General features: G+C 41.7%; 1 protein-coding gene across 7 annotated transcripts in view; it reads left to right on the top strand.

The window, feature by feature from the left end:
• The window catches only part of SP100 (SP100 nuclear antigen), a 137,028-nt gene that overhangs the window by 85,862 nt on the left and 35,436 nt on the right, over positions 1–15,730 (top strand). For 6 of the 7 annotated variants that reach the window (XM_032753954.2, XM_058437573.1, XM_058437552.1 and 3 more), the window contains 5 exons: positions 3,927–4,001; positions 8,600–8,644; positions 9,722–9,826; positions 11,804–11,946; positions 13,467–13,505. In XM_032753954.2, coding sequence (XP_032609845.1) covers positions 3,927–4,001; positions 8,600–8,644; positions 9,722–9,826; positions 11,804–11,946; positions 13,467–13,505 — 407 coding nt within the window. The remainder of the gene's footprint in view (positions 1–3,926; positions 4,002–8,599; positions 8,645–9,721; positions 9,827–11,803; positions 11,947–13,466; positions 13,506–15,730) is intronic. The other variant, XM_058437563.1, reaches the window with a different exon arrangement.

Genomic DNA, 15,730 nt, shown 5'->3' with positions numbered 1-15,730 from the left:
AACTCGCTGTGGTCCTGTTCTTCCTGCCAGACCCCATCTTTGCTGCAGCCTCAAAATCTCCTATGGGCCACGGTAGCTTCAGACCTAATGGATGATTTAGAGTACCAGCTAAGTCATTGTAACAAACAGATCCCAAAATACAGTGGCTTAAACCAAACAATCTAAGAGCCCAGAAGTGGTAGGCAGTCTGCCTTCCTTAACATGAAGTTTCCAACTGTGGGTCCACAAGGGCTGATCTGGTTGACATTGTCTCCCAACCAGTGGGAATGAAAAAAAAAATTGACAAAAGAAGCAGCCATTTATTTATTTTAATAGAAAGACTCAAAAGTCTTCTGCCCACATCCCATTGGCCAAAACTTGGTCACACAGCCAGAGCTAGCTGCAAAGTGAGGCTGAGAAATGTAACGCTGGCCAGGCAGTCTTTGGTTCAGCTGTAAGTCTATTCTTATGGAAGAAGGAATGATTATGGGTGACAAATAGCAATATACCTACTTGCCCTTTATGTTTGCCTCCAAAGTCACTGATTCCCTTAAATGAGGAGGAAAACTCAGACTCTCCATTGATTCAGATCCAGCCTTTTTGTCACCTGAGACTCTTTGGCAAGGACAGGAGCTGGAAGCTGAGATGCATTACAGAGATATGTGGGCAGAGACATGCCAGCCTTGATTAAGAAATGAGAAAACAGGAGGAAGTGTTAGAAAGGTGTGTTGTAACTAATACAGTCCAGAACAGAACGTGGAGAAACAGACAGAGAGAACTTGAATCAATTACACGGAAGTCACAGTACTGGTGCCACATCAGTTCTAAGCCTGAGAAACACGGGGTTATTTTATTTTATTATTTTTTTTTCTTTTTTGAGATGGAGTCTTGCTCTGTCACCCGGGCTGGAGTACAGTGCTATATCTCAGCTCACTGCAACCTCTGCCTCCCAGGTTCAAGCAATTCTCCTGCCTCAGCCTCCCGAGTAGCTGGGATTACAGGCGCATACCACCATGCCAGGCTAATTTTTGTATTTTTAGTAAAGACAGGGTTTCACCATGTTGGCCAGCTGGTCTTGAACTCCTGATCTCAGGTGATCCACCTGCCTGGGCCTCCCAAAATGCTGGGATTACAGGCAGTGAACCAAACTCAATCAGAGCATATGCCACACTGTGAAGATAAAAAAGATGTGACAATCCATTCTCTTCATCAGATCTTGTGAATTTTATGCTTATTGCATTCCTCCTTTTCTTTCCTCCTTTTCTTCCTCTTCTTTGTCTCTCTTTTATTTCCTTCCATCTCCCATTCTACGTATGCTTCTCTTGCATACTTTATTTCTTTTATTTATTTATTTTTACATCTTGTAAAATACTTCTGGCAAGTTGATATGGCACTGTAGAGATAGTAGCACTTTTTCCTCTAGAGCTAAAGCATATTTGGATGTATTTTTTCCCATTACTTCTGATTATTTGTCACTCATATACATAGATACATATGTTTATGTAAATGATATATTTTCAAGTATAAGTAACTTTACATATAACTCTACTATAAATAAGTATATGCATATAATATTTCTAGCATCTCTATCATTTTTATTTCTATACCTATCTGTCATCTTGGTTATATTCCAGTTTGTACTTACCCAGGTCTAAGATGTTTTTTCCTTCATGTTTTCACTGGTTTCTATGGAAGCCTCTCTACTTTAACTATTTTATTAAAATACTTGGATTTGTTAAGTCTAAGCAGAAATCACATTTATTCCTTCTACTTCCTTTTCAAACCTGTTTTCTCAAATAGTTCTTTTCTTGCCAATGGATGAAGTCTTAGGTAAGCCCTAGAGCTATGCTAGTCCCTTTTAGCAGTAATATCTCATTTAATATTAAAAAGCCTGAGCTGATACAATATTAAAACTGGAAATATGTGGTAGGGAAGCTAGGTGAAGTCAGCATTTACTTTTATCTACACTTCCTCTCCAACTCCACTCAGTGTCTGTTGCTTTCAGCTAATTTGGGTCTTGGAGGAGGGGGAGAAGGAAGTGGACAGGAGCAGGAATGGCCCTCCTAGTATATAGGTTGGTGCAAAAGTAATTGTGAGTTTTGCCTTTTAAAAAAAAAGGGAATAGCAAAAACTGCAATTACTTTTGCACCAGCCTTATAGATTTTGGTGTCTCCTAGATATGGTGGATGCATGAGCCGTATTCATTTGTGAGTTCTTCAGAGACACTTAACTTAGAGAGAACCTCTCAACCGAAGTTCCCCTAATTCAGGAACTTCAACTGGCTGCTTACCAATTCCCTCAGTCTCCCACCTCTGGGAGGTCCACACTACACTCCTGCTGGGGTCAGCTCATCCATCCAAGTGATTCTCCCAGACAGAATATCTCTCGAGAAGAACTAAGTGAGTTCCTCCTTTCCCTAGGGAGACCTATAGGAATTATGACTCTTCATACCCTCTCTACATTCTAGGATTGAGTCTATAAATGTCTCTGCCTTCCTCAAACTCCTGAAGGTGAAGATCAGTTACCTTGAAGCTGAAGTCTTCTCAGTTCCCTTAAGGAGGGAGGAACACTTTACTCAACTTCTATAACATGGTGTTAACCGTTAGTATTTGGGTAGGAAATCCAAGAATAGCCACATCACCTCCGTGGGGTATTTGAGCAAGATAATTTGCAAAAAATAATTACAAAGGAAGTCCCAAGAGCTCTATAGTATTAGCAGATCTTAAGCCCCAAATCTTCTCGTAAGTAGAGCTCGAGTAAACTGAACTAAACTACTTGTATACCTCTAATTTGTTTGTCCTCAATGGACTTTGATGAAAGGCGACTACAACAGGACCAAAGACATAGACGAACAGAAAAAGAGTCTTTGTTTGTCTAAGATATTTATGGCTGGACAAGTTCAAATTGTGGCCAGGCCACATAAAGAAAGAAAGAAAAATACAGGGAGATGGCATGGGAGGGAAAGAGGGAAGGATGAAGGGAAGGAGAGGGGAGAGGAGGGGAGGAGAGGAGAGGAGAGGAGAGGAGAGGAGAGGGCAGGGCAGGGCAGGGCAGGGCAGGACAGGACAGGGCAGGGCAGGACAGGACAGGACAGGAAAGGAAAGGAAAGGATCAGCACATTTAAACATGGCACTCATGAGATGCTCCTGCACATACCTCACTGTCTTTCTACCTACCCCCAACACCTGCTGAATCTAACAGCATATTCCTGAAATAGGGTTTTAACCAACCCTTTGTTAGTCCTAACCCTAAGGCTTTCTGGGACTTGAATCTCTATACAGTTCCCCTTGGACAATAATCTCTAGGTTAGTTTCTTAGATCCTAATTTTTTGGCCAAACCTATGTGAATAAGGTCTTTGGTCATTTTCATTGTATTTTCAGCCTCAAAGCCTTCACTGAGGGCTAAGATGGTGGCTAGTGTCTCACCATCATAATGAGCAGGACAGTCCAAATTCTTGCATTGCTGCCATTGATTTCTGTCTACAACCAGAGGAAATCTGCAATGCTTCACTTCATTTTGCAATATCCGTATGCTGAAGTTTCTTCATTGGTCATAGGGGTAGTAAAAGTATCTTGTAAATGAATTAGTGATGTAAATATCTTGTGTTAGTGTCTAGCACATAATAAGCACTTAAGTCTTAGCCCTCATTATTATTATTCTTACAGTATTCTTTGGGATATAAATGAAACTGTCGTAAATTCTTTTTAAAATTAATATTGGGGGGAGGCAAATGAATTTGGATTAAGGTCATGGTAAAGAAAAGAAAATCTAGGATGAACCCAGTTTAACCATCAAAGGCTTGGTAATTGCAAGGCTATGTGTTACATATTTTTCTTTGTGTGTTAGGCTCTGGAAAAGTTATAGCTAAATAAAAATTTTGAAAGTACTATTATATATAATGTGAGTTTTTTACACCATCTATATTTATATTTTCCTATTTTCTCAGGGAGAAAGAAAGGCAGACCTAGAAAACATTTAACTCTGAATAACAAAGTCCAAAAGAAAAGATGGCAACCAAGAGGTAAAAAAAAAAAAAATACATTTTAAATAAATAACATCTAAATTCTCATGCTCTTAGTAAGAAACATTTTTTTCCTAAATGCTTTATGTAGCTGTACTTACTGTTGAGAAATATGTCAGATTTAGTCAAGTTCCAAAATGTCAGGGAAAAAAAGATGATAACACCACAAACAAGTAGCTAGGTGATGAATCTGCAACCATACCCCAGGGCCCAGGAGCTGCTTGCAGTGCTTCCTCTGCTGAACTGATAACTTTCAAGGCTGGAAATAGTTGTTGGCATAAAAACAAAATCAAAACAAACAAAACCTATGGAATTCACAAGTGATGTAGCTGTTCCTCCTCTTACCCATCACCACGTGGTAATTGTGTGGACTTGGGTCTGCCCCAAGTAAATTACAGTTTACTCACCTGTGAAGTGAAATTAAGTCAGTTAGACTAGACTGGCTGCCCTCCAAGGTCCATCCCAGGTTCCCATGTGGCTTCTCATTCCGTGGATCTCCTACAGGACTTGGTAAAAACCATGGACAGCCCCCTCTCCTGCATCATCAGCACAGAGCCCTTGTACACTGCGCCTCTTCCGCAGTGTCGCTGGCTGGAAGGGTTGGAACAGCAGCTCAGCATCCTCACGTTCATTTTAAGACCTTTATACCTGTTTCTACTAAGTCAGCTCTTCAGTCCCCACCTCCACCACGTAGAGGCTCTGAAATGCAAAGCCTCCTCCCTGTGCAGTTTGTAGATGATTCTGGGACTCTGATGAGCTGGTTTTTCAGGCAGGAGAAAGGTGCATGAAGGAGGAGGCAAGCAGAGAAGACAGACATCTCCTGCCAGACTGCCCTGTTGTTATCCTGTTCAAATTTACAGACAAATTTGTCATCTAAAAGAGTTTTGACACCTGAAACTCTTTCTCTGGCCGTATAACTTCATATAGAGTCTCTCTCTCTCTCTCTCTCTATATATATATATATGTGTGTGTGTGTGTGTGTGTGTGTGTGTGTATGTATTTCCTTTGGCTATGGATTCCCCCACTAGAATGGCAGAAGCAGTGTATGCAACTGCCTCTCCATAGTTGGTGGTGGCCAACCTGCTTGGGAATTAAGACGCTGGATGGTCCTTCTAGAAGATACGCAACCCACTGCTGTTCCCTCAGTGAGAGTATCTCTTCAAAACACCCAGTCCAGCTCCCATCCACAAGGTCTGCACCAGACCATGGGAATCGTGCTTCTTCATTATTCCCCTGCTGGCTCCCAGGTCAGCCCTCTGGCACCCTTGACCCCGCTAGCCATGACCTTCACCTTTACGCTTCTCAGAGGTGAGTCTGAGAGTCTCTCATTCCCTGACATTCCCAGGGACAGAGGTCCATATCCTGCTTAGATGTCTTTAAACCTCATTTGGCTTGAGAGAAGGTATCTGACAATTCTCTCCAGAGAAATGTAGCCTCTCTCATAAGGCCTGGAGGTGGGGAAGGCTGATGCTGGCAGAACCAGGCTTCCAATCCCCTACCATGTTCTTTGCAGATAGACTGGCATCTTGCCTTAGGATATAGGAGTGCTGGACTCCTATTGTGGCATTCTTGGATGTTGAGGCTTCTGCTAATACTCTGAGATAACCAAAGAGTCACCTAAACATGGTGATATACTCTTTTGCCAAGAATGATTAGTCCCTGCTATGAAAAAATATATATTTTAAAATAACTTTTAATTTTTTCTAACCGTATTATTATTTTACATGGTTAATGTAGAATTAAAACTGGTAGACCCAAGAACAGTTAAATCCTACTTTGTCCAGGCATTTGACTGCCTGGATATACAATTGTAGTGAGGTGCTGGAGCCAGCGAACACACAAAGAACCACTGGAAAGCACAGTTCTGCAGCACTTCATTACACATGATCTGCTCCTCAGCCCAGATGTCTCCATGCCAAGAGCTGGGAAGCAGTGCAATGAGCTTCTGGTGTTTTGCCCTGAAGTTGTTTGCCCTCAATAGGTTTTGATTGAAAGGAAATCCCTGCAGTCCAGGAAGGATTTAAACAGAGATAAACTGAGAGCAAGAGAATATACATTGACCAATAATGGCTAGGGCTGAACAGACTCAGGTTATGGCCAGAGCTGGATCTCCAGTTTGACCACTTTATGAGAAAGAAGAAAGCAGACAGAACACAAGTGTCTTTTGATGGAACTGTGGGGAGAAGGGAGAGTTGGGGGAAGGAGGAGAGAAGAGTTAGAAGTGGCCAGTTTTCCTGGGTGCACCTGCAACTTGAGCATCATGAGTGACAGGAGGGAGAGTCCCACACAGAGCCACCCCTGTGTGGATGACATTTTACTGTGGCAACTGCATCAACTACCACACTTGGCCCAATCATGGTCTTTGAAACTGATCAATCTAGAGCAATTTTGTCTGAGAGACAAGGAACGAGTGGTAAAAAAGCTTCATCTAATTCCTTGAGGTCTCCATTTTTCCACATTTTACATGTTTTTTTTTAAACCTTTAGTTCAGGCCGGGTGTGGTGGCTCACACCTGTAATCCCAGCACTTTGGGAGGCTGAGGCAGGTGGATTGCTTAAGCTCTGGATTTAAGATCAGCCTGGGCAACATGGTAAAACCCCGTCTCTACTAAAAATTCAAAAATTAGCCCGGTGTGGTGGCGCACACCTATAATCCCAGCTACTTGGGAGGCAGAGGAAGGAAAATCACTTGAACCCAGGAGGTGGAGGTTGCAGCCAGCTGAGATCCATGCCACTGCACTCCTGCCTGAGCAACAGAGCAAGAGGGCAAGACTCGGTCTCAAAAAAGAAAAGTGGGGGGGTTGGGGGGAAACCTTCAGTTCAATAGCCAAGTTTATAATTCTTTTCTACGGGTTTAGTCATCTCTCCTCTCCATGTATCTCCATAATATTTTAATAAACTTCTTAAGGGCTACATCTTGTGCGGTAGAGCATGCTTTTTCTCGGAATATGATTCCTCTTGACGTGTGAATTATCAGTAAGTGTCTGATGGTACCATTTTTGTCTTGATGAAGTTAAAAAACAAAAAAAAACCTCTAAGTAATTGTTATGACAGAGGTCCAGAAAATACAGTATCATCAATCCCAAGGTTTCTTTATGCTAGATTGAAGGAAAGATGCCTTTCCAGCCTAATCTGGTCATAATTTGCTTAAAGGAAGGAGCATTCGTGATTGAGTATCTGGAGGAGTTTTTCTCCTGGGGCTTGCAGGACCCAAATCCGCACCCTATGATTCCAGCCATGGGCACAGAATAATGGGCACAGACCTTTAGAAAGAAAGAGCATCCACTTTGTGTCCCTGACTTCAGCAAACACGTTTGAACGATGCAGATCTAAACACACAACTGGAATGACTGGCTCTTTGTTTGGACGCACCGATCAACACATAGATACACGCTTCCAAGGTTTGTTTCTTTTTTGAGATGGAGTCTCGCTCTGCTGCCCAAGCTAGAGTACAGTGGCGCAATCTTGGCTCACTGCAATCTCCGCCTCCCAGGTTCAAGCAATTCTCCTGCCTCAGCCTCCCGAGTAGCTGGGATTACAGGCACATACCACCACGCCCGGCTATTTTTTTTTTTTAATTTTTAGTAGAGACGGAGTTTCACCATGTTGGCTAGGCTGGTTTTGAACTCCTGACCTCAGCCTCAGAACTCCATCCGCCTTGGCCTCCCAAAGTGTTGGGATTACAGGCATGAGCCACCAGGCCCAGCCCTGAGATATCTTTTAAGTCAATCCTTTGTGCTATCTTTAACCATACAACTCTTAGGCCTTGTGCCTTAATTTCTACAAGTTCCTCTTGAATAGCCTTCATTGGGTTAGTTTTTAAGTCCTTGGTCATTTTCCTCACCATTTTCAGTACAAAACCTTCCAAGTTTACCTATCTGACTGGTAGAGTCTACCGTGAGGTCTGTCTTGAGACCTTATGTTTCTACTTTTTATCTCTGACTCTTTCCCAAAGAAAATTGCCAACACTTTAATTTATATATTCATCTCTGAGCATCAGTTTCCTCATCTGTAAAGTGAGGATAGTACTAGTGCCTATTTAATAGATTTTGTTGTAAAGATGAAGTTGGTTAATAGAGGCAAAGATCTAAGGATAGCTCCTGGCATACGACAAGCACTGAATATGTGTTCAACTTCATTCTTGCTCTCCTCCTGTTGCTTGGGAAGCAGGTAAAATACTGTTTCAAATTTATTTGGAAAGATTTGTAGATATTAATAGAGAAACATAGGATGCATCTCAGTTAAGCATCGTGGTTGTAACCAAGTCTAGATCAGAGGTCAGCGAAGTATGACCTGCAGGGCAAATCTATCCTGCTGACTGTAAATAAAGTTTTACTGGAACACAGTCACTGTCGCATCCTTTGATGCATTCATGACACAACTGTTGAGTAGTCACAGCAGAGGTTATGAACTGAAAAACCTTAACTACTTACTATCTGTCCCTTTACAAAAAAAGTTCCCGACTCCTGATCTAGGCATTTGATATTTTTCTTTAAGTTCTAGACAGGATCCTGAAAAGTTGCATTTGAATGGTGGTTTTGTAAAACACTACTATTTGCAATGGAAAGAGACATTTATGTTGTTTTTCAACTTTTTCAGGAAGAAAAACCAACACTGGACCTTTGAAAAGAAGAAGAAAAAGAGGTAAAAAGAAGTGATTGATGTGTTTTTCATAATTAAACATTTAATATTTAATATTCTGTACTGTGAGTACTAAGTCAGTTTTCTTAATTGGCATATGGAGCTAGTACTGGAGCCTTAACGTTGGCCAGCAGTTCATTTTAAGATCCTCAATACCTGCTTCAGTGGAACCAGATCCCCAGTGCCCCAGTCATGTGCTCGTGCAGGGTTCCCTGAGTAATGTGCACTTTCTTTTTTGTTGATTGATTAATACATAATAGATAGAAATACTTGGGGGCACGTGTGACAATTTGATACTTTCGTATAATCAAATCAGAGTTATTGGGATATCTATCACTTTAAATATTTACCTTTTTTGATGCCAGGAACATTCAGATTATTCTCTTTTAGCTATTTTGAGATGTATAATCAATTCATGTTAACTATAATCACCCTATTGATCTATTGAAAACACCAGGTTTTATTTCTTCTATCTAACTGTATATTTGAATGCTTCGTCAATCTCTCTTTACCCCTCCTCTCTCAATATGCAGTTTCTTCTAGAACCCCCCCCACACCAAGCTTCCCTTTTAGCAGCAGAGAAAGCTCAAGTGAAAAAGTGAAGCAAAGCAGTTGGCAAAGAGGGAGACAGATGCCACCCTGAAAGGTGCCCCATTAGGTGCCACTCTGTCATCCCGCCCTCTGTCCCCTCAGTCAATGCCTGGAGTGGGGAGATGAGGCTAAAATTTGAGAGTTTTTTTTTAACATAATGTCAAAACAATAATATGAGTGGAAATCTCCCTTCAAAACATCAGGAGGAAAATCATTGTGTGATAGGTGGATATGACCAACCAGCTTGAAAGTTGAGATCCTACCACATGCCAGGCTGTTGTGTCATATTTTAGAGAGTGGACTGGAGGACAACAGTATCTACAGCTATCTAATGTGCCATGAAAGAAAGACTTTGAAATGTAACTGATTCATGGGGGAAATCCCTCCAATATATTTTGAATTATAAAAGAAAGCTCTCAAGACAGGTGGGGAGGGACAATGCACAGTTGTAAAAGTAGATGGAATGGAAAAAAAAATGCTTCCTTGCAGGTCCAAGAATTCCCAAAGATGAAAATATTAATTTTAAACAACCTGAACTTCCTGTGACCTGTGGTAAGGTGAAAGGCACTCTGTATAAGGAGCGATTCAAACAAGGTGAGTTTACTGGTCCATCTACGATTTTCAGCTGGAAAATATCCACACAGATAGCATACTGTTTAGGAGTAGACACCTGCTTCGAGGTTCTGAAAGCCAGCCCCAGGCTTGATGATTTGCTAGGAGCTTTCCTAGGACTTGGGACATCATCACATTTACAGCTAGGGTTTATGAGTGAAGCATGCAAAACATACCACAGGGAAAAGGCACATGGGGTGAAATTCAGAGACAACCAAAAGCAAGCTTCCAGGAGTCCTCTCCCAATGGAGTCATGCAGGACTCATTTAATTATTGCAGCAACCAATTGTGTCAACACATGTAAAATGTTGTCTACCAGGGAAACCAGCCTGAGTTTAGGAGTCCAGGGTTTTTACCAGTCACATAGGTGCCCTCTGCCTAGCACATACCAAAATTCCAGATTCCCAGAAGGAAAGTGGGTGTTCAGCATAAACCATATCATTTGTGCAAACAGTTTAGGCACAGTGAGCCCTCTTCTTCATTTATGGTTATAGATAAATGCAATTGATTGACGTATGTCTGAAAATAATACATCAGGATAGGTAGTTCCCAGATTACACAACATTTTCACAAGATTTCTTTGGCTAGGCTATCTCAAATTTATTCTTGTAGGAGAATATCAATAAATTGCATTTGTTTATAACCATAAATAAGAGGGATTTATCTCTAAAGGGCTTTATCTTTATGGATAAACAATATGTTTATCCATATTGTTTATTATGAACAGTTTAGCCCACAGTGTGTTCTGGGAATGATAGAACTCTCCTAAAATCCAAATTCCTAAATGCCAGTGGCCAACCTTGCATATAGGCCCTCTAAGGAAAGTCTCAGGCCACTCTGTTAACTCTGTTTTGCACAACAATGACATTTTCACACTTTTAAAATTCATAAAACAACCTATGAGGCCATCTTACCCTATGTGAAAGGCCCACAAGACATCCAACTAGCACCCACTACAAGGGCAAGCACCTCAGTACTTGGGTGGAAAATGTACACATCTGAGAATCTCAGCAGTAACTTTCACAGCCCCATTTCCCATAACATCTGTATAGCCTTCTGCTAAATGGTAAGATCACAGGGTTTAGAATCAGAAGACCTGCATTCAAGTTTCAGCTATACCAAGAGTGTCTGATTCATCTACAGCCAGGTGCTCGGTCTCTCTAACCTTGGACTTCCTTCTCTACAAAATCAGAACAATAATATAACTTGCCTCACTGTATTATTATGAGAAAAAAATAAAAAAAGACATAAAATACTTTGCAAGTTACAATTGTTAAATTACAGAACTAAAGTTCATCTGTCATGGTTGACACCTCCCCACGACACAGTTCTTTGAGCACCAACAAATATAAATGTTTGCCCCATGACTATGTTGCATAAGCATAATTTAACTTCTCCCACTATATAACATTTCCATAATGACTTTTAATATAAAATAGCCATGAGTTCAAAATATGAAACATAATTGATTGTACCACATGTACAACATGGTACAAGACAAGGCAGATGTGGCTGTAGTAACAGCTTCCATATGGCCACCTGGGGACCCAAGAGCATGGTAGAGGGCTTCGTGCCTTCATCCACCTCTCTGAAATTCAGGCTGACTCTATATCAGGTCTCAGAGAAGGCAAGAGGAAGAATTCTGCTCATTCTTTAGGGCCATTCTTTGCACCCACCCCCACCTTTGGAATATAGCAAAATATGTTGAAAAGGTAAATGTTGGTAGTAATATTTCTTCTCATTGCATGATAGTCAAAGAAATATACACACACAACAGAGAGTCCCCTTCATCTCTGTTCCTTCAGGCTGGGTATGAAGCCCCTGATATCTGACAGGAAAATTCAGACTTTACTGCTACAATCCTAAGCCCAAAGTGGGTGGCTCCAGACCCCAGCATGGGGGGAGGCCAAGTTCAGGTGTTTTCACAGTTGGGGAGCTCACCTTGCCTTGGTCTTACAGGAACCTCAAAGAAGTGTATACAGAGTGAGGATAAAAAGTGGTTCACTCCCAGGGAATTTGAAATTGAAGGAGACCGCAGAGCATCCAAGAACTGGAAGCTAAGTATACGCTGCGGTGGATATACCCTGAAATTCCTGATGGAGGTATTCTAGTGACAAATGGCTGAAATCAAGGATTTAGCTGTCATGCTTCACTAACACCAAGCTTTAGCAGAATTTCTCAGTGCCCAGAAATTCATCATGACTTCCTCTGCCCAGGTCTCGATGCATATGTTATTACTAACATTCTCACCTGAACATTATGCTGGCTGGCTTATATTACAGCTTAATCCTCTAAGTACTTTATTTCTTACCCTTTTGAAGGTTGGACAGTAAATTGTGGCCTTGACTCTGCCATTAATAAACTGTGGAATTTGGTCACATGAAAGTAACTTAAGTTGGAGGGGAGGTCTTAAATTTGGGGGTGGAGGTAAATGTTAAATACACACACACACACACACACATATATATTTAACATATATATATATGTAGTTCCTGGATTACAAAATATTTCAACAAGATTTCTTTGGATAGGCCACCTCAAATTCATTCTTGTAAGAGAATATAAACAAATTGCATTTTAAAGTAACATTGCTTCTCCTATGAACCCCTTGATGTTACAAAGCAGGCACAGGGTCTTTGCTGCAGATGAACCTGTGTCCAAATACAGTGCTTTCTGTTGCACACCCACAGACAGTCCTTCCTCATGCCACTCTACCAATAAAAAAAAAAAAGATCCGCAAGGCACAGTGGCACATGTCTGTAGTCCCAATTACTCAGAAGACAGAAGCCGGAGGGTCACTTGAGCCCAGGGGTTCTGGGCTTAGTGTACTATGCCAATGAGGTATCCATGCTAAGTTCAGCATCAACATAGGGGACCACCAGAGTGCCTAAGGAGGGGTGAACCAGTCCAGGTTGGAAACAGAGCAGGTCAATAGTTTCCCGCTGATCAGCAGTAGGATTGCACCTGTGAATAGGCACTGCACTCCAGCCTGAGCAACACAGCAAGAGCCCATCTCTAAAATAAATAAATAACTATTACACAAATGAAAGATCTTTGCTCAGTAAATACTTATTGAACCAACATCTAAAGCTATGGAGGGTATACAAAGTGTGAGCCCCTTCCCAGAAGGAAGGCTGTGCTTTCATAATTACAGGCCTGGACAGGGTGTCAACGTTCTCACAAGGGACACCTGCAGGAAGAGGTACAATAGATCGGAGAAGAGAAAGTCATTTCTGGCTTTGAGGTTGAGGACGATTTTGTGGAACTCTTGCACTGAGCTAGGTCTAAAAAGATGAACAACTAGCAAAAATGTAGAATGGGGCATTCTACATATATAGAAAGGACAGCACGCAAATCTGCTCCACAACATGTCAAGAAGTTGGGAGTAATGAGGTGGCTACATTCTCTGGACTGATTGTAGAAGTCATGAGGCCAGAGGAAGGCATTGAAATGCTTCCTTTAATCCCTGGAGAATCATGAAAAGTAATTTCCATGAAAACACCTTGAATTTGAGTTAATAGTGGGATATGCAGGTAAGAATATTTGGAAGGCAGTCAGAAATACTAAGCTCACAAAATAAAAGCAAAAACCCATCAAATCATTTATCTCTTTTCTTTTTTAGAACGAATTACTGCCAGAACCACCAAGCACAAGAAAAAAGGTGATGATCAACTGATCTTCTGCCAATGTCTCGTCTATTATGTTGTTGATTTTCTATCTCTGTGGCCTTACAGTCTTTAAATTGACCCATCATCATAAAATTTGACTTTATAATATGATGCTTTTGCAGTTGCTGCTTTCAAACATTATTCAATGTATAAGTCCAGGGCTCCTTTGAGCATCAGAACGTTTGAGATAGAGGTAGGAACAATCCTCAGAAATAGATTAAAAGACAGAACTGAATTGTATGTGTTTTTTAGTAAAGGAGCTAAATGCCATACTTTTTATTTTTATTTTTTTTAAGAGAAAGAGTCTCACTCTGTCACCCAAGCTGGAGTGCAGTGGTGCGATCTAGGCTCACTGCAACCTTCACCTCCCTGGTTCAAGCGATTCTTGTGCCTCAGCCTCCCCAGTAGCTGGGACTACAGGCGTGTGGCATGACGCCCAGCTATTTTTTTGTATTTTTAGTAGAGATGGGGTTTCATCACATTGGCCACACTTGTCTCAAACTCTTGACCTCATGTGATTTGCCTGCCTCAGCCTCCCAAAAGGCTGGGATTACAGGCATGAGCCACCATGCCTGGCGCCATACTTTAAATATAAAAGATAGGGCTGGCATTGGAAAAATAAGCACGAGTTTGAAATGCACAAAACAGTGTGCCTTTGCAACCTCAGTATAAACACTGGTTGTTTTTCACTGGTTTTTCTGGATTCTATATTTTAGAAATAAATATGAAGCAGAAGTTCCCCTAAAAACATCCCATGGTCACTACACATGACCTAATGGAGAATTCCCCCTAAAGTGTATATATAGGCATATGTCACCCAGGGAAGCAAACAACAAAAAACATTCTCTCCTTTTCTTTTATCTTTTACCTCCACCACACACACACACACACACACACACACACACACACACACACACACTTCTTCAGGTGAAAATTTTTGAGTGGGAGGCAGACTGCCCTGTGAGGCTGCTGACCTGGAAAATCTTTTCCTTTGTAGAGAGGCTCTTTGGCCCCAGCAAAAGGGCCGCACAGACCTCACTTCTATCTGTGAAGGTGAATTCTCCCTCCGTGGAGGTAGTATGTGGAGTTCATAGACCAGTGGTCTTCATACTATATGTATTCTATGGAAAAATGGTGAGATCACTGATGCCTTCCATGGCCTCTCCAAGGCTGGGTATAAGAGAGAACCTGGTGAAGGAAGGAGATGGAAGAACTTCCATTTTCCTAAGCTCTGACATGGGTGACCTTGGATATTTCTGCCATACCAGGAAGTCACAATCTTTACAAAGCTGGCTCCTGGGGCTACCTGGTCCACTGGCTTTATGACTAGAGATTCGGTGACTAGGCTCTGTATCCACTGGGTTTTCTGGAGAAAGACATTATTTGATACAATTATTAAAACCAAACATGTCTACCCACTGCCAGACAGTCAAGGCTGTTGCAGTCTGGGCTAATCAATTGAGCTGGCCATCTCCCATCCCTTCATCACAGGCTCCCTCTCTCCATTCCCTGAGGGCCCACAGCTCTAGAGGTGAAATTGCCTCGGTTCTCAGAGCATCTCCCCGGAGGGTCTATCTTCCCTCCTCTCCCCTTGGTTTCTAATGCTTGTGTCACTCTCAGCACCGCGTGGTAAGTGCTACTGTTGCCAGCTTTCCTGCTTACAAGTTTTTTGTTAAACCTGCTGGTGATAGCTGAGATACCCCAGGATAATAAGACATAAAAGTCCAAGCTAATCATTTACTGGCTGCTAAGAAACCTCTTCTCCCAAGTGACAATAGTGTTCATTTGTTCATGCACTTATGTATCCATTAAACAAACAACTGTGGAGCCAGTGCAAAGCTCCAGGTGATGGGCTTGGCCAATGAAATAATGCAAAACAAGGAAGGCCAAAAGCATGAACCTTAAGGATTCTGTCAACCTCATTGTCTTACCTGGGTGAATAACTAATGGGATGGAGTGGGAGATTCTAGGCCACTAGGCTGCTATACTTTATCTTAGCCAAAAGGCCCAGATTGCTTCTGGCAGGTGGTAATATGGCCCCCTCTTCTATCATCATGCCTTGGATCCCACTGAGTGGTTTGTCTAAGGCCTCTCTGCCCTGAGCTACAGGTAAAAGCTTAAGCAGTCATTGTTTCATTCCACAAATACCCTAGGTCAAAGCAAGCTCTTAAGATTCAGGAGAAAGTGGAGAGGTGCTTACCTTCAGAAGAGCTACAGT

Source organism: Hylobates moloch, unplaced genomic scaffold, assembly GCF_009828535.3.
Source record: "Hylobates moloch isolate HMO894 unplaced genomic scaffold, HMol_V3 SCAFFOLD_1, whole genome shotgun sequence".
NCBI classification, from domain to species: domain Eukaryota; kingdom Metazoa; phylum Chordata; class Mammalia; order Primates; family Hylobatidae; genus Hylobates; species Hylobates moloch.
This window is presented reverse-complemented; position numbering and strand designations above follow the sequence as displayed.